This window comes from Candidozyma pseudohaemuli (assembly GCF_003013735.1).
Source record: "Candidozyma pseudohaemuli strain B12108 chromosome Unknown scaffold00012, whole genome shotgun sequence".
NCBI classification, from domain to species: Eukaryota; Fungi; Ascomycota; class Pichiomycetes; order Serinales; family Metschnikowiaceae; genus Candidozyma; species Candidozyma pseudohaemuli.
The window spans coordinates 304,200-330,880 of NW_020194446.1; the positions used below are offsets into that span (position 1 = coordinate 304,200).

A 26,681-nucleotide genomic window follows, 5' to 3' on the forward strand; every position below is an offset into this window, starting at 1 on the left:
CTGTCTGACTGGCGTCTTGCCCGCAAGACCCAGAACACAGAAAAGTACCAATATTTGGAGAAATATGGTAAAATTCATCGTAGCGATTGGAAGGCGAAATGATCTGATAAGAGTATATGTATACGACTATCGCGAGCGCAAGGTGTAGGTAGTGATCGACTTGCAGATTGAAGCACCCGACTGCAACGTCAACCAATGAGGTGAACTTTCTCGTTATTCTGAAGAGTGCTTAAAAGATTGTGGAGTTGAATACTTTTGTAATGAAATGTCGGCAAGAATTATTTTGCAAAATGTTAGTGTGATAGCAACATTTTGTAGAAATGCAACTGGATGTCCAGATTACTGAGAATCCCTGAATTCTTACTTTTTCGTTGTCCCTTAAGACAGCAAAATATAATTCATCTGTTTGAACAAAGCTCTCGAAGGGTCCAAGATTCTAGACTTACGGACTGCTGTGTTTGTTTGATGAATTTTTATAGGGTGATAGCTGTTCGGACCATCTCTAATGGGTCGCGCTTTAATCTTAATACTCTACGCGTATCACCATGTTCATCGCTGTATCTGGTACCCTTTCAGCGGGCAAATCAGAGGTTGTTAGATACCTTTCCTTTCAAGGATTCACGCTTGTTTCCATAAATGCTAGCCAGGAGAATGGAGCCGTTCAAAATGGCCACAGTGCAGAAAATGGGTCCAATGGGACTACTAAACTGAAGCAGGCATCATCAGACCTGGGGCAAATGATCTTTGGGTCATTTGATTCGCTATTGGACCATGTTACAGAAAACTGGCGCTCCAACTTTGTTCTTTCCCATATCGACGACGTTGAAATGCTCAAGGCTCTCCAAAAGAGACCGTTCTTTCTTCATCTTTCGATAGATGCCCCATTGAACTTGCGATTCCAGAGGCACGAACTCAAAATGGGTACTCAAGCTCTAAGCCGAAGCCTGTTCATAGAGCAGTCCGATGACCTACTTTTCAATGCCTCCAACCCACTAATTGAGATCAACAATCAAGCGCACATCAAAGTCATCAACACCTCCACATCGCTCAAGGACCTATATATCAAGCTAAGCGAACTAGACCTTCTTAATCAAGAACGTCTTCGGCCGACTTGGGACGCTTACTTCATGCGTCTAGCTGATTTGGCTGCATTGAGATCCAACTGTATGAAGCGCAGGGTCGGCTGTGTGATTGTCAAGGATAATAGAGTTGTGGCAACAGGATACAACGGCACACCTCGCCACCTCACTAACTGTAATGAAGGAGGGTGCCCAAGATGTAACAAAGGTCAAGGCAGCGGTGCAGCCTTATCTACATGTTTATGCTTACACGCGGAAGAAAATGCATTACTTGAAGCCGGTAGGGACAGAATTGCCGGCGAGAATTCAATCCTTTACTGCAACACCTGTCCATGTTTGACCTGTTCCATTAAGATCGTGCAAAGCGGCATAAAGCAGGTAGTTTACGCGCAGAGCTACTCCATGGATGAACATTCCCACAAAGTCTTCAATGAGGCTCGTGTTGTTTTAAGACAATACGTCCCGCCCAAGGAGGGAATCTTTGTTTAGGTTTCTTTGAATTCATAAGGGCCATCTTTTTGCTCCGCATTGATGTCAATAGTCTCCAATACCTTATCATCAACACTCAAGGTGGCCTGGACATGATCACCGGGACTCACGAGACCAACGCCTTTAGGAGTACCAGTGAGAATAAGATCACCCTTCTCAAGGGTCATGATAGATGACATAGTGCTCAATATCTTGTGAATAGGGAATATCATCAAATCGGTGAGGTCATCTTGCTTGGTTTCACCATTGATAGCAAGCTGTAAGCGAACCTTGTATGGGTCTGGTATCTGCAGTTTTGGGATGAAGCCTGACACAGGAAGGAAAGTGTCAAAGCCTTTGCCAATTGACCAGGGCAACCCCTTCTTCTTAGCCTCATCCTGAACATTTCTGGCGGTCATATCGATTGTCAATGCATAACCTTCAATTGCATCCAAAGCCTCCTCGTGAGAGAAAGTAGCTGGCAAGTTTTTGAGTGTCTTGTTCAAGGTGAAGGCCAACTCGACCTCGTGGTGAACTTTGGTACCTTTTGGAACCAAGAATGGACCGTTGTTAGGACGCAAAACTGAGGAAGATGGCTTAAGGAAGAAAAATGGCTGCAATGGAGGCATGTTGTTGAGCTCCTTGATATGAGCGGCATAGTTTCTGCCTATACAAAGAATCTTTCTTGCCGAGTCGAGGTACTTAAGCGACATGTCTTGCTGATGATTCAGCTCTGTTGAGGAAATCTCTAAAGGCATATTCGGCACGGCGCTTGTGTGAGGTACTGGTGTGAGTTGAATGGGTTACAATGGCTTCAATCTAGGGATACTGGGGATCAGTAGAAGGGAAAAGTTTTGATAATCGGGATCATGAGAATTTTTGTATTTGAATGATTTTCATCTTCCCGGTTGAAGTCAAGATTCACCCCACATCAGCTCCTCTGCAGGCAGACACCTAGTTCAAGAGCCGATGAACCGCCCAACGAACAGCCATTGGCAGCTCAAATACATTGATGAAATATTGGATGCTCAATTAGCACAAATGGCGCGATTATGATATTACTTCGTTGCTATCGCTCATATTTGGGAGGCCACTGATGCAGACACTTGACTGCGAAAAGTGTATCTCGGCCGGAGTCAATCACAGCAGTCTTAGGAATGCTCAACTGGAGAACCCGACATCCGGTTCAGGAATCTGGTCGGTGACTTACGAATAGTTTGAAATCGTGAATAGAGAAGACTAAAGTGTCCAGAAAAGTCGGCAGGTCAATGGATCCGATCATCGAAAGCATGGGCCTTTTTCAAAACGCTTCCATTGGCTATACCTCTACAGCAGAGAATCACGCCACACTCAAATCCGGTTTACGGGATCTGGGCCGGCTAATCGTCAAAAAATCAAGAAAAGGAAAGGCGCATATTCGAGATATGCGATAAACGGGCAATCAGGCCGTTCAGGGGGTCTTTTACGAATCCCATGAATCACTGGCCATAATTTCACGCTTTCGCGAAGAAAGCCGGCCCGGTATTTCAGAGAGCGAACCAGGTAAGCGTATTTCAAGACATGCCACTGGCTATGGATCCATACAGACCACGCCCCGAGCAATTAAATTGACATATGCACCGCAGATGCACGAGCCCATCAAGCTAGCCGAGAGCGACAATGTAAGCGATGGAAACGAAAAGTATGTAGTTTTTGAAAAAGTTTCACAGCCGGTGGCCTTACGTTCTCAAACTCCCATCACAAAAGCTCCTCTAGCTGGTGGGTCCATGCGGAGGACCAATATAGAAAATAGTACATGATGCGCATGCGTCGACGACGGCGGATGAATGCAGCATCACAAGCTTGAGATTGTAACTAGATTTATCTGATTAACATGCTGAGCGTGCCAAGCAAAGATACATGTCTAGAGGCTAAAATACGGCATCAGGGGGTCAAACCAAAGCGTCCTAGGCGATTTTATCGAAGGACTAGATTATAGGGTGTTATGTGCATCGTCCCCCAGGCGATCGTAATAATACAATGGAGCCCCTCTTGTTGTAGCGATCTTTTGTTTTTGGCGGGATTATGTCAATAATCTGATGCATGGGAAAGAGTTACCGGGTACAAATTAGCCAATGAATGAAGGGTGCCGCGGAACCATGCCGCAAATGGAATGGTGCGGCCAGTGACACAATATGGGCCAACGAGGCTGAAATGGTAATATTTAACCCGCACGGGCTTCCAGCAGCAAGCGACGTTGGTGGTGAGAATCGCTTATTTTGGTGTACCAGAAATGCTCTTTTTTTCTTTCTTCTCCAATTCCATCCCACTAGAAACGTGGGACATGTCACCTAGTTTTGACAGGTGAGATACGGTGTTTTTGACATGCCAAGAATTTCATTAGCGCTGTCATGCACCAATCTCGCATTGTGTCTGGCAGGCGATCAACATCATATCCCTTCCGATATCGGTCAAAGATCGCTTAGAAAAGGATAATGATAATCGCAATTTCAATTACCGACGAACATCGCCGAATTTAAAGGATTGAAATACCACAGCCCCGCCCTCTGACATCATATCAGAGCCTGCTTTTTTGCGCATTTCAGAGAAAGATTCTCAGGAACATCTTCGCGTGCGTCTCTCTCGACTCCCTACCATTGGCTGGCAACCTTCATACGAGACGTTGACATGCTGCTGCAGTGGACCCGATGCAGGCTGAAAAAGCCCCTAGACAGGCACAGGACTGGAAATTGCAGCCGTGGCTTTTGCACGTTTTGAACTAAAGATGGGCTTGAAATCCACAACGGATGCCGGTTCTGCTCCGGTTGCATATATAATCATCTCCTCCCACCGACGCTCTTTTGATTTTTTTTTTCTCTACCCCCATTCCCATTTTTTTAACCTCCTTTCCATACCTCCTCTAAGGTACCACGGCCGAGTTAATTACCGAAGATGGTTGACGTTTTCAACGTACAAATTTTCTTTGTTGTCTTCAGAGAGACCTTGGAAGCTGTTGTGGTTGTCTCTGTGCTTTTGGCTTTCTTGAAGCAAGGCCTTGGCGGCTCCACTGACGACCCTGTCGTCTACAAGAAGCTTAAGCGACAAGTCTGGCTAGGGGCGATTCTAGGAGTCGTAATCTGTTTGATTCTTGGTTGCGCTTTCATTGGTGCTTTCTACTCGTTGGGTAAAGATATCTGGGCCTCCTCCGAAGACTTGTGGGAGGGTATCTTCTGTATCATCGCTACTGTCTTGATTTCTATGATGGGTATTGCCATGTTGCGTATCAACAAGATGAAGGAGAAGTGGAGAGTCAAGTTGGCTCAAGCTCTTGTCAAGAAGGAGAAGAAGGGCCGTTTCAGTCTTGGCCAATGGGCTAAGAAGTACGCTTTGTTCATCTTGCCATTCATCACCTGTTTGAGAGAAGGTTTAGAAGCCATTGTCTTTGTCGGTGGTGTTGGTTTGAGTTCTCCAGCCACATCTTTCCCTATTCCTGTTATCACCGGTTTGATCGCTGGTTGTCTTGTCGGTATCCTCTTGTACTACTGGGGTTCCAACATGTCGTTGCAGATTTTCTTGATCATTTCCACTTGCATCTTGTACCTTATTGCCGCTGGTTTTCTTTCCAGAGGTGTTTGGTTCTTCGAGACCTACGTCTACAACCAGAAGACTGGTGGTGATGCATCCGAGAACGGCAGTGGTCCTGGTACTTACGATATCAGCAAGTCTGTCTGGCACGTGAACTGTTGCAACCCAGAGACTGATAACGGTTGGGATGTGTTCAACTCCCTTTTGGGTTGGCAAAACTCTGCCACTTACGGTTCCGTTATTTCCTACAACATCTACTGGATTGCTGTCATCATCACTCTTGGCTTGATGTTGTACGAGGAGAAGACCGGTCACTTGCCATTCTGCAAGAACTTGACTTTGAGATCTTTGAACCCAATGTACCACATCAAGGGTAAGAAGAAGAATGAGTTGAGCAAGGCCGAGCAGGAGGAGTTGTTCAACAGAGTCAGAAATGAGGGCTTTGAAAACAACGAGGAAGAGTCGAATGAGTCAATCGCCAACAAAGCCGTCGAGGAAGGAGAGAAGGTTACTGCAAACGAGAAAACCACTGCTCTCTAAGCTGTCTACTAGTCTCGTTGCGTGAAGATGCACACACACACATACACACACACGAACATAACGCATGCAACGGGTCGAGGGACAGTCCACAGGCAGAAATTTCGCTTGCTTTTAATTGCTTTTAATATTTTTTTATAGTCGAGCCGTTCTATCTATTTTGTTCTGGGGGTCACAAATGGGTCAATATACAACAGGTAACAACTACATTGTAGCTATCATTAGCAGGCTCACCAGCCTACAATGTCCGATTGATCTGGCAAAAGGTCTTGAATGTTTTTGCTCTCTGACGTTCAAAATACAAAAGAATTTTATCTACTTGCTACTTGGTTGAGGCATTTTGCTCAAGATGAACAGGGGTCGAGAAAACCATTATTTCATTTCTCATATAGACAGAAGACTAAAAACATTACGAAGTGAAGAAGATAAAAGACGCCATTAAACACCATTAGCCACGGCGGCAGAGAAGGCCAAAGACCATGTTCGACTCTGACCGTCATCCAAGTATGCCTTTGTGAAGTCGTCAGACGAGAAGAAGTCGTAGGACTTTTCACCGTCATAAAGGGCTTGGTTAAGACGGAGAATACCCGTCCAGCCAGAGTTGACAGAGCCAATGACACCAGCAAGAACGTCTTCCCATTCTTGCTTGACGTAGTTAGCTCCTCTGATCAAACCAGAAGCTGGAGTAATTGGCAACATGTGGATACCGTGGATGTACTCAGTGTTGTCACCAAAGTAGGTGGCGTAGGCGATCTTGTTGTCGAAAAGAATACCAGAGACCTTGTTAGGAATAATCGAAGCTGGCTGCACGTCGTTGTCGTCGGAGTAGAGCATGTACAAGTTCATGGCTCTGCTCATGATCTTCAAGATCAAGTCACCACGGGCCTCCATGGCATTGTCATCAATGATGTTACCCCACAATTTCATACCGTAGTAGAAGTGGTAGTCCTCAGATGACGACTCCTCGTCCTTACCATCTCCACTGGCAAACAAACCCTTAGCCCAGGAGTGGCCCTGGAACCAGTCGAACAGTCTGAAGACTGGGAAGTAGGTGTCCTTGGTGCTTGGGTTGGCAACATCTCTGATCAAAATGTTGACTTGCTCCTTGTTGTCCTCAGCCCAGGTACCACCAAGCTGCTTGTCAACGTGACCGATGATAGCGGCAGCGTGGATGTGGTAACCGTAGTGGAAGTGGTGGTCGTTGTAGAAACCAGAACCAAAGTCAGCACCAGTGTCACCGTCATTGTTGGCAGTACTGGTAACACCACCAAACTTGGTGTCGTGCATCAATGGGAAGCCCACGTCAGTGTTCTTGAACCAGGTGGAGTAGTACTTCTGCAAGGATTCCAACAATGACTTGGCAGCTTCCTCATCCTTGACAATGTCATTGAGAACGTACAAGATGTAGGCGTACTTGTCGGCAAGCTTACCCATGGAGTAGGTGGACTTGACAGAAAGGATAGTCAGGGGAATGTCCACATTGGAGATTTCCTTAATAGCAGTCTCATGGATGAGCTTAAGCTGATCAGAGGAGTATCTGGCGCTGGTACCCATTCCATCGACCCATGGCAAGAACTGAATCTGGTTGTTGATGGTCTCACTGAAGGAAAGCTCGTCAGTCAAGAAACCAACCATAGTACCCTTAACAGTAGATTCAAGCTGAATACCAGTGCTTTGAGAAGTGACGCTAGCATCCAAGGTCTGCAAGTGGTGAGGAAGAGCAAACACAATTGGCTTGTTGGCAATGGAAGAACCCTTGGTGGTGTAGTCAAACTTGTAGCTGGCAGAGGTACACTGAATGGATCCCTTGATCTGAGCAGTAGTAACGTACAGACCGGCAGATTCGTAGTAGTAGTTGTCTGAAACAGAGTCAGAAGGAGCAAAAGCAGCTTGGATAATAAGACCATCCACGTTCTTGTTGGCAACCAAGTCGCTGCCGTCAATCTCAAGCTTGAAGTCAGAGTCCTTAGAAGGCAAGGTAACAAAGACCAACCATTCGGCACCCAGGTTCAAGGAGACTCTGTACTTAATCACCTTGTCGTTAGAAGAGGCAACGGTTTCCTTAACAATCGACTGGAAGGCGTAGACAGTAGCCAAACGAGCCTTCAAGTCACCGTGGTAGATGGCAGTAGCGAAACCCATACCGTGGACAAGAGGCAATTCAACGTAGTTGTCGCTCTTCACGGAGTCTGGGGAAAGTCTGACGTTGGCGGACATTGGAGTCATGTCAGTCACGCTCAAGTAGTTGTTGCTCTTGGAGTTTCTGGTGGAAGAGAAGATAATCTCTCCAAGCAAGATAGGGTTGTAGTAGTAAGAAGCAGCGCCGTTGTCGTTCTTGTCACCGAAGACACGCTTGTCTGGGTCAGTGTGCTGAACGGCAATACCATACTTGGAGTCCTTGGCCCAGTAGAAACCGTAAGGATAAGTCCAGACCATGCTGCTCTGGTCACCCAAGAACAAGTTGGCGTAGAAGGAGTTGGTACCAATAGGAGAGCTGGTGTCAATTCCGTCAGGAATGTCAAGAGGCAACTCACCGTCCTTGTAGTACTTGGATGGGTTAGCAGTGTCAATTTCCTGGAAAAGATCAGAAACACTGTGACAGGTTGGAACAGAACGAATGGTGAGGTAGTCATCGTTTTCGGAAGCACCAGCCACGTCGGAGCTCGAGGAGACTGTCGATGACTCGCTCAAGGAGGAAGCAAATGAGGAGGAAGCAACGGAACTCAAGATGCTGCTAGACAAAAGCGAGCTGGAAGCCTCACTGCTGAAGTCGCTGCTGAAGTCGCTGCTGAAGTCGCTGCTGGTAGCCTCGCTGCTGTAGAGATCACTTCCGGAAACCACAGCACTGGCAGGGTAGGAGGACGAAGAGTTCGAGTACTTAGGATAGCCAGAGGACTCGGTCTCAAGCACGGCAGCCACGGTGGAGGTGTTCTGAGCACTAGTAAGTGGAGCACTAGACACAGAAGCCTCTTCAGCGCTGAGGGTGGAAGTAACAAAGTAGCTGGAGTGCAAAGGAGCCAGAGACAAGCTAGCTCTAGTGGAGGAAGAGCTGGTGTTGTTGGCGTAGGTGTCCGATGGAAGGCTCTGACCGTAAGTGGAGTCAGTGGCATTGTAAACCAGAGAGACATCCCAGGAAGCACTAAGAGTGATGCTAGAGCTACCGCTAACAGTGGAGGCGGTGATCAAAGGATCAGAACCAGTAGCAGATGGGATACCGTTTGAGGACAGACTCAGCACAGTAATTGGCTGAGTAGTGTTCACAGTGTAGACAATGGTGGAGAAAGTAATCAGGGCAGACTCAATCAAAGACACAGTTTGGCAAACAGTACACTGGTTTCTCTCGGAGGTGGTGGTCAAAGGCTTGTTGCCAATGGAAGCCTTCAGAGAGCTTCTTGACTTCAGCGAACCAGAATTCAGACCAGGAGCAGCAGTGACATGTGGAGTTTCGGTGGTACTCGTGAAAGCACCGACAATACCAGGAGCTGGAGCAAAGCCAGCGTCTTCGGAAGGAATTGGGTCCTCCGGGTTGGCGTAGACAATCACCAAAGGAATACCTGTGGTGTGGTTCTCATCGTTGGTGTACGATTTGAGATGCTGCTGGAAACAGTAAGGAGTGACATAGTTGGTATGTGTGACAGTAACTTGAGGCTCCTCCTCTTCTGGTTGGGCGGAAACAGCCCTCAAGAGGAGTGGCAACTGCCAGACTAAGTTCCGCAATTGCATCTTAAAGAAAGACTTGGGTAAGTTAAACGAAAGTGAAACCGAAAAGGTAAAGAGTGAATTTGATTTAGACTGTTGCGATCTGCGACGGAATCGACTTTATTTATGTCAAGCAGGCGGCTGGCAGTCACCAGCCGCTGTGTAGGGTTCCGATTGTTTTGCAACCTTTGGCTGCAAAACCCTGCTTCGACGCTGGTTCGCGCTGAATCCAGCAAGGTGTGCTTGCACTTAAACCGCATTTTAGCTAATTTTGGTGTCAAATACTGCACACAGTGCCCAACCCGCAGCGGCCCAAGCCGTTGCACTACTCTAGTGCAGCACCACTAAGACTACTGCTGGCTCATTCTGTCTTGACTAAGGTTAGTAGGGTCCATTCCACAAACTCTGCCGAACATTCCAGGGGAACAAAATGGAATGATGTCATTTGCTTCGCCAGCAAATCTTGAAATTAAAACTTCAAAATTTTAAACTTCAACTTTTACCCAACAGTTTTGTTGTTGTCAACACGGTCGCGAGGTTTTCCTGGGCATCACAATTGCCTGATTCCTCGCTAGCGGATGCATATACGCAAAAAGGCCGTTGATGCTCCGAAAGTGCGAAAGCCTCCTCCACAATCTGACTATCTTAGAGATCAACGTTCTCCAACGCCTCGCAAATCCCCAACGGTGATGACGTCGAAAGCCAGCCAGTTTCGTCCATTTCTTAGATTCGGCCCAAGGCTTTTTCTTACGCGACTGGTTGTGAACCAGCTAGGAGTATCATTGGGCGAGCCACCCGCCTATTGTTCTTTGCAGTTCTCGAATGGTGCACTCTTACGAACAAGTCCGATATCTTCGACACAGACCCTGGCAACGCCGTGCGTGGGGAGGCTGTGCTGAGGAGACGATGCTGTTCTGTTAATATTTTTGTGACACTAGAAACAGCGTCTGTAGTGTGTCAAAATTATTTTTTAGATCATTTGGGGCAAGAAATAATATGCCAAATGGCTGGTCAAGATCACCAGGGTATGACGTGAGTACTTGGCCAGGCCAAGCTTTGGGACTGCGCCTGGCAACCGTACGGCAATTTCTCTCGGGTCTTCCATGCTGATCCTGATCTGAACTTCTGTCATCTTCTTCGTCTAGTGCTCCGTAGTTGACTGCAACCTGTGCTTATACGGCTGTGCCATCATCTCACGTCAACCCAACAACTTCACCGATTGGATAGCTAAAAACGGAACAGGCTGAGCGACGAGGTGCTGACTAATTTCATTAGTCAAGGAAGCGAACTTCAGGAAGGTATTGGCTTGAGGGGTCTGATTGGAGGGGACGACAAACATTGGCTCAAATCGGGCAATGGAATCCTCGTAGTATGGAACTTGATAATTCCTTCTCTTCAAGTTTCGAATTAAATTTTTCTTGGATCATATTGGAAGAACGGAAGTCGTTGGATGGTGCTGATCGGGATGCAAAGCGATCCTTCTTCTAGAACGATCTGTTAATCTTGATTCAACAGCATTAAACAACATTACTCGTTCAGCTGAGTTGAAGATTGATTTTTGAATCAATGGACGTTTTTGATTCGTCCTTTGATGAAACTTGATGCTAAATGTCCACAATGTGATTGAGAATACATTTTTCTCAAACTCTGCTGCTTTCATTGACTTTGATAAATTGATTGAGCCAGTCATGAAAGATCTTTTAAGGTCAACTTTGCAAGTCCCATCACACCACATATCAGTGAAACCAGCAGGTATGGTAGAGGGTGGTGGCAGTTAACGCAATGAAATAGTATGGGTGCCGTTTTCTGTCACTGGTTGCCATTTTTGTCAACTTAGTCCACCAGAAGGGAATGCTTCCTTTGAAAAGACCTTCCTGCTTGTCAAGTTCGTCCTCCAGAATTGACCCCTTGTCTTGCAAGGTTATTTCGTTCTCGAGGCAGTCCATCTTCTAGACAGAGAGAGCTTTTGAAAACTAGCTGATGACCACAGAGCTATCTCAGCTGAACGATCCTGTCACAAAATTGCGGTTTTCATAATTATTCCAATCGTTGTATTTGAAACACCCACAGGTCACCATCACCCAACTGTCCTCATTCACTCGAATATGATGTTATGAAGCCACAACATAACCGTTTTCAAGGAGAGTCATCATGAAAAAGAAGTCATTTCAATCATCTGTTGCTAAACTCGTCGTCCACAATTTGTCGTCAATTGTCGGTTAACGAAGGTAACTCTTTGATAGGGCAGGATTGACGAGTGATTGAAGAAAGCCTTGGTTCAATAACATACAATACACATGAATACCAAAAGTCACATTCATTTTCTTGTGAACACAATTCCTGGTGTGATTTTGATTTTAAATTTGCATCTGAATGGCCTTCTCAGGAACATCTCCAAACCAACCTAATCGGCTTCTGCGGAACCCCACCTCAAAGTCTCACCGAGAATAGTCCCTTGATTAGGAGCATTTACAGCAGATTCAGAGCGAGGGTTCTTTCGAAGGCCACATGCGCTCACATTGTTCAAGAGCGTCTCCAAGATAATCAGGGCTCTTGGCTGGTCTAGTTCTCCAGCCGGACTTTAAAGACTAAAAGAGGGTAAGGGAGAAATCAAGAAAAGCATCCATTGACAAAAATACAATGGTTTGTTAAAGTTTTGACGGTAATCCATGTGAAGTTAAAATTTGGTAATGAAATGTCATCGGCGGGAATTGATCCCGCTCAAAGCCCCGAAGTAAAAGTCTATTGTTCAAAGAACGGCGGTGCTCTTGACGGCTTGACAGGAAGCCCTGGCGGTGTACCTGCTACCCCACCCTTGCAGCCTACCACTGACGCTTCCTATATCAAGCCCATTGGCCAAACCCAAATCACAAGCCTCAGGCGGCAACACAGGCACGATTTTTCATGACGGCTGAAGAGAAAAAGAAAAACTTTGTTCTGTGTGAACCCTGCAGAGTTTAAACAATGAGATGAGGCAAGAAATTGTTCACGGCAAGACTCTCGGAAACATGTCACGCCACAAGCATAGACGAGAACGGTCTGAACCAAGAGTGGCTGCGTTCGATGGCATCTCGGCTAAGTGGTGGAAGCGCTTACCGGGCGCTTACTGGGCGCTTACCAGGTAGGGCGGTCTCCACCAGGCGAAGTTCCATGCATCCGTGTCAAAATGTTTTGACGTACTTGACACCCGAGGCAGTGTATACAGCTGGTGGGACCTTGGCGGCCGTAAAAGCACCTTGAGGGCTCATCGGCTTTGAGATCAAGTCCGAGGTCGGCCCATACGCACGGCTGGGTTCCTGAAACTAGTGCATCGTGGCTAAATTGTATAGAAAAAGGAAAAATACCTCAGCAATGGGGAGATCTTGCTTGCTGGGCTGAGTACACGTTTCTGTAGAAGACCTAATGGCATCGCAGTGTGAATAGCGGTGTGTGACGGCATGGCTGCGAAATAGACTGCTGCGCAGGTTAGGCGTTACCAAGACCAAAACGGCGAGTGAGCCTCACGACTGTCTTTTTGTAGAAGAACGAAAAAAAAGTACAGCCGTAGACAATTGAAACTCGTATTGTTTCAAAAAATAAATAGAAATACGCCGTGTAAGCCCTGCTCGCATATCGGCTTGTTTCAGGTGTAATTGCTATCTAAGCGATCTAACTCCACCTACGTGTCGGCTCAGCAACCAAGCAGGTATACCGTTAGAGAATGCGGCGGCTTTGGCAGCCAAGCGTTTTTCCCACTTCTGCGGGTTGGTTTTTTTTTTCGCCGTCGGAGGTTTTTTCGGATTATCTAGATCCTTGTTTTACTCTTTCAATTCTTGGACGTATGGCTCAATTCAAAGCTCTCCACCACTATCGTCTCTTCTCTTTACTCTAGAATATTGTAGTTTCGCGCCAAGCTTTCCCCCTCGGTTCGGCACCCTCAAGTGGTACCCGATCCGCAAAAACGAGCTAAGAATTTTCCCCTGCCACCTCGATGTGCAGAACCGGCAACCAACAATACCCTTTCCGGCCAAGCTTCACACTACTAACTTACGGCGATGGGATTGTGCAGAGGGCAAAGATCCGCCCTAGCGTCAATTTGAGCCAATTACAATCTTACCGACCCAGTATAAGATTCAAGGCGTGCTTAGTAAACGGTTTGTGCGACTGCATATGACCGCCTTTTTTTTCTGTCTATCTAGATTATCTGCGTGAGTCAGTGCGGTAGCAGCCAAAAAGAAACGCCTTTCGGGCTTTGCTTTAGCCGCCATTGCCTTTCGTAAAAGTAGTCAGCGAAAAAAAAAAAGAAATCCACCGCTCAAGGTGCCAATGGGTTCAATTTTTCAATTACTAGCAGCTTAAGAAAAATCAAGAATCCTCCCCTCACCCCGTAATGCTCCGAACGACGGAGGTCTGGCCGCTGTCAGTCTGTATACAGCATATGTCAAGAACCCCAAAATGTTCATTATTATGGTGAAGCAGCAAAGTATGCATCGCCAGGCGCAGGCTCCTGTAGGTAGCCCGCATGAGCGTGCATATGTCATGCACCTAACTTCAGAGAGATTTTACATCCTCTGCTCCGCTCATCCCTTCTTTATCTTTTTGATCGATCAGGCTCAAGGTATAAAGGCAAGTCATTGAGCCCTCCCCTCCGTCAGATCTTTTTTTTTTTTTTTTCATCTCTCATCTGCATCATGGACGCTATCCAAACCAAGAACGTTCACTCCAGTGACGAGTCTAAGAACTTGAGTGACGAGTCCAAGCGCTTGAGCTACGAGGACAAACACTTGAGCGATGAGGACAAGCACTTGAGCGACGAGGACAGAAACTCTGTCGAGAGACATGACACCGTCAAGCTGAAGATCTTCAACTCTACCGCCAAGTCCTTTGGTGTTAGAAAATCTGAGATCTTGTGCGCCCAGTACAAAGGTCCCTTCTGGATCGGTCTTGCCTACTTCACCGTGTTCCTTGTGGCTTACACATACGGTTTGGACGGTACTGTCAGATACGTTTTGCAGACCAATGCCCAGTCTTCCTACTCCCAACACTCGCTTCTTTCTACTGTCAATGTTATCAAGACTGTGGTTGCCGCTGCATCTCAGCCAACCTACGCCAGAATGTCCGATACCTTCGGCCGTATTGAATTGGTGGTTGTCTCCATCCTTTTCTACGCCATTGGTACCGTCATTGCCTCCCAGGCTTTTGATGTTCAGCGTTTCGCTGGTGGCTCTGTGCTTTACCAGATTGGTTACTCCGGTATCATCCTTATGTTGGAGGTCTTCTTGGCCGATTTGTCCAACTTGAACTGGAGATTGTTTGCTTCCTTCGTTCCAGCTTTGCCATTTATCATCAACACCTGGGTTGGTGGTGAGGTCATTGCCGACTTCAACCGTAAGTACTCCTGGAACTTCGGTATTGGTATGTGGGCTTTCATCTTCCCATTGGCATCTGTCCCATTCTTGCTTTGTTTGATCCACATGAGAATCTTGGCTGGTAGCACCCCTGAGTGGATCCAGGTTTGCCAGGAGGAGGAAGACTACCGTATCGAGAACAACAGATTCTACCGTGCTTACGTTGAGAAGTCTGCCAGCTACGCTACCATGCGTTTCTACAAGAGATGGCCCGCTAAGGTTTGGGGCACCACCAAGTGGGTCTGCTGGGAGCTTACTGACTTGTTCTGGATTCTCGATGTTGTTGGTATTCTCTTCATCATTTGTGTCTTCGGTTTCATCTTGGTTCCTTTCACTCTTGCTGGTGGTCAGCAAAGCACTTGGCAAAAGGCCTCTACCATTGTGCCATTGGTCATTGGTGTTGTCCTCATCCCATTCTTTATCATCTGGGAATTGAAGTTTGCCAAGTTCCCAATCATTCCTTTCAAGCTTCTCAGGGACCGTGGTGTCTGGGCATCTCTTATCATTGCCCTGTTGGTCAACCTTATTTGGACTTTGCCAAACGACTACATGTACACTGTCTTGGTTGTTGGTATGAACACTTCTGACAAGGCTGCCAGCAGAATCACCTCCTTGTACTCCTTCGTTTCTGTCATTGTTGGTCCTTTGCTCGGTTTCGTGCTCGTGCTTGTCAGAAGAACCAAGCCTTTCATTGTCTTCGGTTGTGCCACTTGGTTCCTTGCTACCGGTCTTCTTTACCACTACAGGGGTTCCAATGACGGTTTCAACGCCGAGAGAGTCAAGGACGGTATTATTGGTGCTTTCTGTGTTATGGGTTTCGGTGCTGGTTTCTTCACTTACACTACTCAGCTTTCCATCCAAACTTGTACTAACCACGAGTACATGGCTGTTGTCCTTTCCCTTTACTTGGCTACTTACAACATTGGTTCTGCTATCGGAAACAGTATCTCTGGTGCCATCTGGACCCAGCTTATGTACGATACCATTGTTAGCCAGATGCAAAACTTGGGTGTCGACACTTCCATGGCTTCCGATGCATATGCTGACCCTATTGGTTGGTACAAGGAGCACGCATGGGGTTCTGCTCCAAGAAGAGCCGTTGCCATGGCTTACGCTCAGATTCAGAGAAAGATGTGTATTGCTGCCATCTGCTTGTGTGTTCCGTTGTTGGTTTCTGCTCTTCTCTTGAGAAACCACAAGTTGCTCTCTGTCCAGTCTTTGGATGAGGCTGATGGTGATGTTGTTGGTGAGAAGGGTAACAACAACGAGGACAAGGACATCATTGTTGTCAACAACTACGATGACGATCCATTCGTGAAGTTCTTCATGAAGACCCTCCCATCTTTCTTCAAGAGATCTTGAGTGGTTTAACCACAATTTTAGTCATAAACCTTACCTTACGACGTCTTTACGACCTATGTCATCAATTTAATTTTGGATATAATAGATAAACTGTATTACTTAAATCCCTGATTCTGCATCTTCAAACATTTTGAATGTCTTTCGGACATCATTTTTCATTTGAATGGCCATTTCCACCAAATGCGTGTTTGACTTATTGTACATCACACAATTTGCGAACATGAGCATGATATCTCTCTCCAATTCCTTGACAGTCTCGTATGCTTGGACATCCTTCTGCCGTATGGCTTTGAGAATACTTTTGAGGTCTTTAGGCTCGTATATAACCTGTTCGTATTCTCTCGCATTGACTGGAGTCAAGAATGGTGAGGAGAAGCGATGCTCTTCTATAGTTTTGACAAGATTGACTGCAATATTCTGGAAACGCTTGTGTTTTTGACTTGCCGCCAGTGGCGATAGAGAACGCTTTCTGGATTCCTCCTTTATAAGTTCAGATCTCTTCGGAGTTGCCTCGTGTTCCTCTGCAGTGTTTTCATCTTGAGTAGGTTCAGGTGTAGCCACAGCAGGCGAAGGTTCCTTGACCTTGGGAGCCTCATTTTCGTCCTCTTCAGCTTCAGCTTCAGCTTGAGGAGACTTCTCATCTTCTTTACTTTCTTCTTCTTCGACCTTGTCATCCACATGCTCCTGTTCGTACGCCTCTGTCACGGCCTCGGCCTCAGTAGGAGCTTCAGCCTCCTCTGGCTCCTCTGGCTCCTTGACATCATCTCTACCAGCACTTTCTTCTTCTTTATCCTCTGGCTTTTCTGGGGCAGTTGGCGCAGGCTCCTCGGTGGAAGCAGTCGTATCTTCTTGAACCAGTTTTTCTTCGACCTTTGTGGTTTCGTCTTCCTTGACTGGCTCTGTGGGCTTCTCTGGCTCCTTGTTCTGTTCATTTTCGGTTTGAGCTTCGGTAGTGGACTCTGGAACTTGCTCCACCAGTGGAGACTCATCAACTTCCATTTTATCCTCGGCCGGTACCTCAGAGGTGGGGAGTTCCGGCTTGACTTCTGTTTGCGGTGGTTCTGTAGGTTCTTCCATGGCATTCTCATCGGTATTATGATATTTCTCCGTTAGCTGATTGACCTCCAGCGTCAAGGTATCACTATAGCTCAATGCGGTGTTGACTAGGATATTGGAAAGTGTAGTCTGGAACTTATGCGGCGTGGCATCGATTTTGACGGAGTCCTCATGAATATTGAGAATGTGCTGGAAGTCGGATTCGCTTATTATGGTTCGTAGGTTGTCGCTTCCAATCATCTCCAGCTTGTCGTCTAGGTCAAATGTCTTCTGGTAGTCCTTCAAGAGCTTGTTTAGTGTGGACAAAAACTTTGTCAATTCACACTCGACAGTGTCATTTTTGATATGTGACGTGCTCACTATGCTGTTGACCACATGTGCTACCAATATGTGGTGCATTTGGTTTGTTGATATTGAGTCCATGAGTACTAGTTCTTCAGTTTGATGCGCACCTCACTGTGCATTTGAGTCTGATTTGGTTCACATTGAATGTCCAAAGAGGAATAGAATAACATCTCAGATTTTAAAGAGGCAAGAAAACCTCTCATGTTATCAATCTCTAGTCTCGAATAACCGATCTACATCACCGTTTCACGAGTGTAATCTCCATGTCTACATGTTGCATCCGTTTGCTGATATTGTGCTTGCGTTAAATATATACAATTGGCACAAGGCCGAACGTCATTTCTTCATTCAGTCAATGGTCAAGACTAGTTTCTCTGCATGTTTTGCATCAACATAGCGCTGTTTGTTAGTATAATTCTATGGTGGCAATCTTCTCAAGATACATACTTTTGCTCCTGGAATCTCTGGCCGACTCTCTCGGAGTGCTTCAAGAACTTCTCGGAACACTTCTCGATACAGCTAGACTCCTTGGTGGTCAAGTTGGCGGAGGTGAAGTCGTTGACACAGTCATCGAAACATCTAGAGACCAAGTTGGAGTAAAGTCTCATGAAGTCCTTCATTTGCTTCTGCTCCACGACTTTCTGGAACTCTTGCTGTTCTTTGACGTTCAACTGATCCATTATGTTATGTTTTTTTTATAGATATATGGGTAGCTAAAGCAAGAGAGTGATACTCACAGCCAAAAACTTTTCAGGCTCGTGGTGCGCGCACGCTAACCACCCGCTTAGCAACCGCTTTATCAGTATATACAAGAATTTTGCAGCCAATACATAGACATTAACAGGGGCATAATTCGGGCGCTCTTGGAAATGCAGAAACATCCCTGATATTGTCCATGGCTCCAAGGTAAGCAATGAGCCTCTCAAAACCCATGCCAAAACCACCGTGGGGTACTGATCCGTTCAAGGTAGCCGAGAGGTACCATTCCATGTCGGCAGAGTTCATCTTTCTGTTTTTCATTTCAGCGAGAAGCTTATCGTGGTCCAGCTCTCTCATAGATCCTCCCACGAGTTCACCTATCTCCGGCATGATGAGATCAAAACAGGCCACGGTTGGTCTATCTGCGTCATAGACGCTTTCATGAGATTTTGGCATGTAGAATGGCTTCTGCTCTGAAGGATAGTCAGTGACAAATACTGGCGATTGGAAATGGGTACCCGCTAGCCATTTCTCATTTTCGGTCAGGATTGAGTCACCCCACTCCAAACGTCCCTTCAGCCTGCCTTTGCATTTGACTTGATTTATGATTTCAATGGCCTCTGTATAGGTGATAGAAGGCCATTGTTCCAGCAGCAAAACAGTATCCCATCTTTGCTCTACTTTGGCAGCTTCCTCTTTGCTGAATCTGGCTTTAATTAAATCTGAGTACCCCACACCTTCATCCTTTATAGCTTGTGCGGTATAGCGAATCATATCTTCTACCAAAGCCGTGAGTTGTTTTACATGATTCACGTAGGATACTTCAGCCTCTAGCATCCAGAACTCACTGAGGTGTCTATTCGTATTGGAATCTTCAGCACGGAAGCAAGGTGTCAAAGTCCAAACTCTGTTGAGCGAATGTGCAAGAATTTCTAGATGGAGCTGGGTCGAAACCGTTAAATAAGCGGGTTTGCCGAAGAACTCACCAGCACTTTTATTCAACTGTTCGACTTTGAATTGCTCACCAGCACCTTCACAATCAGAAGATGTGATCAACGGAGGAGACACTTTCACGAAGCTGTTTCTGTCAAAGTACTCGATTAATTTTGATTCAACCAAAGATCTAAACCGTAACACGGAGGCCAAGCCAGTCGTTCTGTGTCTCAATGTCGGTAGACTTCTCAAGAATTGTAAGGAATGTGTCTTCTTTTGGATTGGGAAATCGTCGGGAACGTTTCCAACGATAGATAATTTATGATCTGACTCATCGACATCGAATTGGAGCTCGTACTTTTGCTTACCACGAGACTCAATCCACTTTCCGGTAACAGACAAGCTCTGACCAACTTTGAAATGCTGCTTCTCGAGCACAGTATCAGGCTTTGGGAACACCACATTAAGTGTATCTGAGCTCAGACCATCAGAGACATCTATGAAACCCACATTTTTCGATGTTCTTAACGATTTGATGTGTCCATTGACTGTGACAACTGAATTCGTATCTGGAGGATTATTCAAAATCTCCCTAATGGTAGGATTAAGGGATGATAGGTTTGCTTTCAGCTGGACAAACCGAACCAGTCTCAACAAGGTTGAGTTCGGTAGAAGCCTCATCTCTGCTTATTGCACAATGCTTGTAGATTCACAGCTACTATGTTGGCTGCTCATGCAGGTCGAGGATGTAGAACAAGGCTTTTTGAGGAGACTTTTGTAACTTTGGCTTATTTTTTTACTCTGGTGGGTTCATTCGACAACAAGATACTCATATATATGGCTTTTGTCACTTTGGCAGTGTCGCTATTAATTATGAGGTGTGATTCGTAATTTTCCACCAAATGTCAACATGCGCGTCAAAGTTGAAAACTTAGCGGCACCATGAGACACTGATGTTGATACCAACACCCCGAATGTCTTGTAACAAAAATTTGGAGATTAAAAATCTAGCAAAAACAATAACCTGGCACTTTATTGTAAAACCCCTCGCAACATTACATTTGCTTCATTCCCATTAGCGCATTTCGATGCCACAATCAACTCTGCGAAGTTATGGTTGTCTAGGTGCAGAGCCATCAACTACCCGCTAATAACCACATGTATTCCCATCACTCCCATAGCGGTGACTATGTTGAACATGCCTCAGGTTCACTAGAAACCATGATTCACACTGCCAAGGATAAAGGCTTTGTTCAGTTTTGTCTCACAGAACATATGCCTCGGTTGCAAGACCGGTTCTTATACCCAGAAGAGCTCGATAAGGGCATGACAACTACAAGTTTGGACGACAGATTTGATAAATATCTTGAACATGCTGCTGAGATCAAGAAACGAGAAAACGCCCTTGATGGTTTCAAAATTCTCATCGGGCTAGAAGTCGAAGGTATCGATGAGGATCACATCAAAGCAGTGGAGAAGTACAGACCGCTGATAGATATGTGCGTCGGCTCAGTGCACTTTGTTAAAGGTATCCCCATTGATTTCAATGAGGAGAGATGGAGAGAAGCCCGTGAGGCTTGTGGAGGCACTACGAGACAGCTATACAAGGAGTATTACGAGCTACAATACAAAGTCTTGACCATGTTGAAGCCTGACGTGGTGGGTCACATTGACTTAATCAGACTTTTCAGAGTCGACGACTTGGACCCAACTACGGGCAAGACGCTATCTGAAGTGAATCTTGAAAAAGACTGGCCGGATGTGTGGGGGTTAATCAAGCGGAATGTCGAGTTTGTCGTCTCATATGGCGGAATTTTCGAGCTTAACTCAGCTGCTATCCGTAAAGGCTGGGACCTGCCCTATCCCAAAAAAGACGTCGGTTTGTTGATCAAACTGGCAGGCGGAAAGTTCTGTCTTTCCGACGATTCTCACACATATGATCAAGTTGGCAAGAACTACCACAAGGTATGGGAATACGTGAAAACTACACTCCAGCTAGACAGTGTATACTATTTGGATCTCGATTCCAACGGGAAAACAGTGGTTGCGGAGGCGAACGTGGCTAGTTTGTCCTCGTCCCTGTTCTGGGACCAGTACCGATAATACAATTAAATTAGTAAAAAAAACCTATGACACATAACTCCACCCCAAAATCCATGACCTAATTACAGTTAGTAAGATCTGCCAAACATGCAATACGTGACAGCCTTACGTGTGCATCTAACACACAATTGTCCTGGCTTCAAAGGAGGCTGGTGACCGGGGATGCACAACGACTTGGCACCCATGGATGGTGCTCTGTCGTCCACTTCTTCTCCCTCCTCACCAGTTGATGCAGAAGAATCCTTGATATCGTCCTCACACTCAGGGACACCACACCAAGGAGACAAAATGACGTTCTTGTTGTTCAAAGTTGGGACAAAGTCCTTCCATTCCTCGACAATCACACGGTGGTCGTCAAAGTCCTTACGAGCCTTCTCCAACAAGTCCTTTTGGATGATCTCCAAGATTTCAGGAATTCTGGTTTGCAACTCGTCCAACTTCACGTTGAACTTGGCACCCGTATCACGTCTCACGGCAAGAACTTGGCCGGCAGCCTGGTCCTTAGGACCAAACTCGACACGCAATGGGACACCCTTCAACTCCCAGTCGGCGAACTTCCAACCTGGGGAGTAATTGTCTCTGTAGTCACCAGTAACACGAACGTCGGCATCGAACAATTTCTGCTCAATGTCCTTGGCGCCCTTGTTGATGGTCTCACGCTGCTCCTTGGTGGACTTGGTGGTCAAGCCAACAGGAACAACGACAACCTGAGTCTGGGCGACTCTAGGAGGCAACACCAAACCTCTATTGTCAGAATGGGTCATGATCATGACACCAATGACTCTAGTGGACAAGCCCCAGGAGTTCTGGAATGCATTGACACGGGGCTTGTCGGGACCCTCGGGGTTCTCCACGGAGATGTTGAACATCTTGGAGAAGTTGGTTCCCAAGTGGTGAGAGGTGGCACCTTGGATACCTCTACCGGTAGCAGCAATGAAGCCCTCCACGGTGGTGGTGTAGTTGGCACCGGCGAACTTCTCGTTCTCGGTCTTCTTACCCTTGACGACAGGAACAGCCAACAACTCCTCGTAGATACGCTTGTAAAGCTCCAAGATCTGGTCAACTTCCTCGGTGGCGCCTTCCTTGGTCAAGTGGGCGGTGTGACCCTCCTGCCACAAGAACTCTCTGGTTCTCAAGAAAGGCTGTGGGTGCTTGAACTCCCATCTGACCACGGAGTTCCACTGGTTCAATCTCAATGGCAAGTCACGGTGGGAACGGATCCACTTAGCGTAGTAAGGGTACATGACGGTTTCGGAGGTGGGTCTGATGGCAATGTGCTCGTCCAATTCGGACAGACCGGCTCTGGTAACCCAGGCAACCTCGGGAGCAAAGCCCTCAATGTGGTCCTTCTCTCTTTCGAGAACCTTGGAGGAAACGAACATTGGGAAATAGGCGTTCTTGACACCGAGCTTCTTGATGTGGGCGTTGAACCAGTTCTGGATCTCCTCCCAAACAAAGAAGGAGTTGGGTCTCAAGATGTAACAGCCAGAAACATCGTAGTAGTCCAACATCTCACCCTTGGTGACAATCTGGGAGTACCAAGAGGAGAAGTCCTTGGCCTTGTCGACGGTGATACCGATCAACTTGGCATCCTCCAACTTGGCAGCCTCCTTCTCTCTCTTCAAAACCTCCTTTCTAGAAGTAGCAGTAGCCACGGGAGCAGCAGCAGGAGAGGCGGTGGCCTCGGAGAGGAAATCCACCTTGATAATCTCAATTCCAGTGGAGTCGAGGTAAGCGTTGATGTCCTTAGCAGACACACTGACTCTAGCGGACTCGGTGGCCAATTCAAGCTTGACAGAATCCGAAGCATGGGCAATGCCAGCATCCAAAACCAATTTGACCTTACCAGCCAAGTCCTTGTGCAAGTTAGCAATGGAGACTTCCTTAGCGGTGGAGTTGAAAAACTCGGCGATCAATTCGTTGTTGGCCATACGTGGCTCCTTCACACCAGCGGCCTTGGCAATAGTGGCGTTGGGGGTAGGAGTGGCTTGCAAAGCAAAGACAACCACAGGAACTGGGGTAGCCAGTTTAGCAGTCTTGGGCTTGAGAACCAAGGTTTTCGTTGGGATGGCCAGCTCAGCCGCCACAGCGGCAATGGAGAGCGCAGCCAAAGATTGTTCGAGAGCCATGAAGTTGTGCGCTGGCTGGGATATGTTGTCTTTGGAGAGAATTTTTGGTTGTTGTGTTGGAAAAATTTGCCCAAGATCACTGGAGATGAGGAAGTGCGGAAAAAAAAGTGCGAGGCAGCTGCTGGCGACTGATAAAGGAAACCGTTGTGGACGAAAATGTTGCACGACTAGAACAATTTCGCAAAACAAACAATACTTACTCCTTTGGCACGCCGATCTTTTTTAAAACCATGTAACGCCCTGAGAATAAAGATGGTCACTGCTTTCCAGCCAATCGGTGATTCTGTGTTTGAAATGCGTAGGGCAGGTGCTAGCGAGATTCTGGAGCAGTCACACTGCCAGCAAAAGGGCGTTTTTGGCATCATGCATTGATTTTCGCAGAGAGTAACTTGTAGAGATTCTGATGATATGATTTGCTTGAGATTTGAGAGGTGTTTCTAAAATCTGTCATTGACCCCATTCGCAGTCACACAGTCACAGGGTCAACCGAGGCGAGGGAAGGATGTGAGTGAATGGTGAGGTTGGGGGTTTGGTTTCCGTAAATGTGCAAAGTAAACAAACCTGGATTTGCCTTTCATGATCCACAAAGCTTTAGTCAGGGGCGACGGAAGCCACGGATGATAGGCAGCATGCGCAATAGACAATGCAGCGAGGAAAGAAAGGAATACCGACGTGTATCGGGTTAAAAACACAAACAACCGAGAACGTGCCACTGATAGGGAAAGAGGAAGGAGCTGCAGCACAAGAAAAAAGCATGCTGTTTGGCAGCTTTTGAGATAAGTGTTGACGTCGTGTGACGAGAAATGGGAGTGTAGGTTGTAGGAGGATTGAGGTAGTTGGGGTACACTTGGTGATGTTTTACGAGGCGTTCAATTGTGTCCATGAGGCGGGCCTCTATTGTTCACAAAAGCCCACAACAAGTCACTTTTGATGTATGTGAATTTTCATAAGACAAATCTGTTAAAGCTGTGAAATCTACTCATTCCAGGATGACGAAAAGGCGATGAGGAGGCAGGTCAAGGCTTCTAACGCTGGATGGTGATGACAGACAGGATGCAGACTGACGGTCACCAGGCAAAAACTGCCGAACCCACACCCCGCATTTAAGCGATTTGTTTATAGCCGAAACAGATAATAAAAACTTTAGTTGTACTGGCTTTCATTGTGCTTTGGTTTTGTGTGAGTATCTGACTCTTTTCGCAGCCATTCCACACACTGACAAGTATGACTCAAGGCGAAGCTGAGTTTCAGGTTGGAGATCTCCAGCTAAGCATATTGTTTTGAGTTGACAATTTGATCAAGCTCCCGTGCTATTTACCTTGAATTCAAGATGACCTGGCCTCCGCAAATTGTATTTTTCACTATGTCATTTCTCGTGTTTCTGCAACTCGACACATTGACATGCGCATGGAACGATGAGTCAACAAAGAGCAAACCAACATACGGCTTCTCCAAATCGAAGGATATATACCCTCTTCAAATCTTTTAAAATCTCCATATCCTCCAAATGTAAAACTACCACCGACGATCTGTAGGTGCACGACCGCGCTTCAAAAAAATTCACTTAGGCCCTATCCAGAACACATAGAACATTAAATGTCCAAAGTCTACGTCAACGAAAAGAGCGGCAGCGACGTCGACGCGGCCGGCTCCCAGGACCAGCCTTTCCAGACACCAGCTTTTGCTGTTTACAAGGCTCCAGAGGCCACCGTGCTCGTCTACAAGCAGAAAGATGACTCAGAGGAGTTTGAATACGCTGAAATTTCCGCTTCTGCTTTGAAGAAGGCTAAGAAAGGTGCTGACGGCTTGAAGAAGAAGGCCGAAAAGCAGGCCAAGCAGGCCGAGGAGCAGAAACTCAAGGACGAGGAGGCTGCTAAGAAATTGGCCGAGTTGGACTTGATCAAGATCGAGGAGGACAAGTCTTTGCCTGAGGCCAAGAAGATCAAATTGAGATCTGTTCAGGACAACATTGACCAGCGTGTGGTGGTCAGCGGCTGGGTGCACCGTTTCAGATCCCAGAAGGGCGTTGCATTCATCACCTTGAGAGACGGTACCGGCTACTTGCAGACAGTCTTGACTGGAGACTTGGCCAAGGCCAGAATCACCCAGGAGTTGACCTTGGAGTCTACTGTCACTATCAAGGGTGTCATTGAGAAGTTGCCTGAGGGTAAGACCGCCCCAGGTGGTGTTGAATTGAAGGCCGACTTCTACGAGGTCTACGGCTTGGCTCCTTCTGGAGAGGACGCTTTCACCAACAAGGTTCAGGAGAACGCTGACCCATCTTTGTTGTTGGACCAGAGACATTTGACCATGAGAGGCGAGACCTTGTCTAGTGTATTGAGAGTCAGAGCTGCTCTTCTCAGCGCTATCAGAAAGTTCTTCGACGAGGAGGGCCTTTTGGAGGTTACTCCTCCATGCATGGTCCAGACCCAGGTGGAGGGTGGCTCCACTTTGTTCAAGTTGGACTACTACGGTGAGGAGGCTTACTTGACTCAATCTTCCCAGTTGTACTTGGAGACCTGTTTGCCATCTCTCGGTGATGTCTACTGTGTCCAGGAGTCCTTCCGTGCCGAGAAGTCCCACACCAGAAGACACTTGTCAGAGTACACGCATATTGAGTCCGAGTTGGCTTTCCTTACTTTCGACGACATGTTGAACCACTTGGAGAGACTTTTCGTCTCCGTCACCAAAGCTCTTGTGGAAGACCCAGTGGTTGGTCCTTTGATCAAGAAGTTGAACCCTAACTTCCAGCCACCTACGCTACCATTCAAGAGAATGGAGTACATCGACGCCTTGGAGTGGTTGAACGAACACGGCATTCCTAACGAGGACGGCGAGAAGTTCAAGTTTGGTGACGACATTGCCGAAGCCGCTGAGCGTAAGATGACCGACACTTTGAACGTGCCAATCTTGTTGACTCGTTTCCCAGTCGAGATCAAGTCTTTCTACATGAAGAAGTGCGCTGACGACCCAAGAGTGACCGAGTCTGTCGACGTGTTGATGCCTAACGTCGGTGAGATCACCGGTGGCTCTATGAGAATTGATGACTACGATGAGTTGATGGCTGCTCTCAAGAGAGAGAACCTCGACCCAGCTCCATACTACTGGTTCACCGACCTCAGAAAGTACGGTACCTGTCCACACGGTGGTTACGGTTTGGGTACCGAGAGAATCTTGGCCTGGTTGTGTGACAGATACACTGTCAGAGACTGCTCCTTGTACCCTAGATTCACCGGCAGATGCAAGCCATAGTCTAATTAATGTCCATATGTACTAGCCTGTAGATTACTATCGCATTTTGCAACCATTCCTGCGCACAA

The 26,681-nt window shown here is 46.8% G+C and overlaps 10 protein-coding genes across 10 annotated transcripts; 5 read left to right on the forward strand and 5 right to left on the reverse strand.

Moving 5' to 3' along the window:
• Positions 1-545: 545 nt before the first annotated feature.
• C7M61_004158 (deoxycytidine monophosphate deaminase) lies at positions 546-1,513 on the forward strand (the record flags this gene model as incomplete). The annotated part of the gene is made up of 2 exons (XM_024859482.1): positions 546-1,267; positions 1,504-1,513. The coding sequence occupies 2 exons, from the start codon at positions 546-548 to the stop codon at positions 1,511-1,513; spliced, it is 732 nt and encodes a 243-aa protein (XP_024712454.1).
• Positions 1,514-1,564: 51 nt separating this feature from the next.
• On the reverse strand, positions 1,565-2,305 carry C7M61_004159 (uncharacterized protein; the record flags this gene model as incomplete). The annotated part of the gene is made up of 1 exon (XM_024859483.1): positions 1,565-2,305. One exon carries the CDS (start codon positions 2,303-2,305, stop codon positions 1,565-1,567), a length of 741 nt encoding a protein of 246 aa, XP_024712455.1.
• Positions 2,306-4,478: 2,173 nt separating this feature from the next.
• Positions 4,479-5,651, forward strand: C7M61_004160 (FTR1 family protein; the record flags this gene model as incomplete). The annotated part of the gene is made up of 1 exon (XM_024859484.1): positions 4,479-5,651. One exon carries the CDS (start codon positions 4,479-4,481, stop codon positions 5,649-5,651), a length of 1,173 nt encoding a protein of 390 aa, XP_024712456.1.
• Positions 5,652-6,086: 435 nt separating this feature from the next.
• On the reverse strand, positions 6,087-9,371 carry ENG1 (endo-1,3(4)-beta-glucanase; the record flags this gene model as incomplete). Its single annotated transcript, XM_024859485.1, has 1 exon — positions 6,087-9,371. One exon carries the CDS (start codon positions 9,369-9,371, stop codon positions 6,087-6,089), a length of 3,285 nt encoding a protein of 1,094 aa, XP_024712457.1.
• A 4,646-nt stretch (positions 9,372-14,017) lies between these two features.
• Positions 14,018-16,096, forward strand: C7M61_004162 (uncharacterized protein; the record flags this gene model as incomplete). The annotated part of the gene is made up of 1 exon (XM_024859486.1): positions 14,018-16,096. The coding sequence occupies one exon, from the start codon at positions 14,018-14,020 to the stop codon at positions 16,094-16,096; it is 2,079 nt and encodes a 692-aa protein (XP_024712458.1).
• A 99-nt stretch (positions 16,097-16,195) lies between these two features.
• On the reverse strand, positions 16,196-18,177 carry C7M61_004163 (mitochondrial import inner membrane translocase subunit TIM9; the record flags this gene model as incomplete). The annotated part of the gene is made up of 2 exons (XM_024859487.1): positions 16,196-17,507; positions 17,945-18,177. The coding sequence occupies 2 exons, from the start codon at positions 18,175-18,177 to the stop codon at positions 16,196-16,198; spliced, it is 1,545 nt and encodes a 514-aa protein (XP_024712459.1).
• Positions 18,178-18,334: 157 nt separating this feature from the next.
• C7M61_004164 (asparagine--tRNA ligase) lies at positions 18,335-19,810 on the reverse strand (the record flags this gene model as incomplete). Its single annotated transcript, XM_024859488.1, has 1 exon — positions 18,335-19,810. One exon carries the CDS (start codon positions 19,808-19,810, stop codon positions 18,335-18,337), a length of 1,476 nt encoding a protein of 491 aa, XP_024712460.1.
• A 477-nt stretch (positions 19,811-20,287) lies between these two features.
• On the forward strand, positions 20,288-21,232 carry C7M61_004165 (histidinol-phosphatase; the record flags this gene model as incomplete). Its single annotated transcript, XM_024859489.1, has 1 exon — positions 20,288-21,232. One exon carries the CDS (start codon positions 20,288-20,290, stop codon positions 21,230-21,232), a length of 945 nt encoding a protein of 314 aa, XP_024712461.1.
• A 68-nt stretch (positions 21,233-21,300) lies between these two features.
• C7M61_004166 (proline--tRNA ligase) lies at positions 21,301-23,361 on the reverse strand (the record flags this gene model as incomplete). Its single annotated transcript, XM_024859490.1, has 1 exon — positions 21,301-23,361. One exon carries the CDS (start codon positions 23,359-23,361, stop codon positions 21,301-21,303), a length of 2,061 nt encoding a protein of 686 aa, XP_024712462.1.
• Positions 23,362-24,957: 1,596 nt separating this feature from the next.
• DED81 (asparagine--tRNA ligase) lies at positions 24,958-26,613 on the forward strand (the record flags this gene model as incomplete). Its single annotated transcript, XM_024859491.1, has 1 exon — positions 24,958-26,613. One exon carries the CDS (start codon positions 24,958-24,960, stop codon positions 26,611-26,613), a length of 1,656 nt encoding a protein of 551 aa, XP_024712463.1.
• Positions 26,614-26,681: the final 68 nt, after the last annotated feature.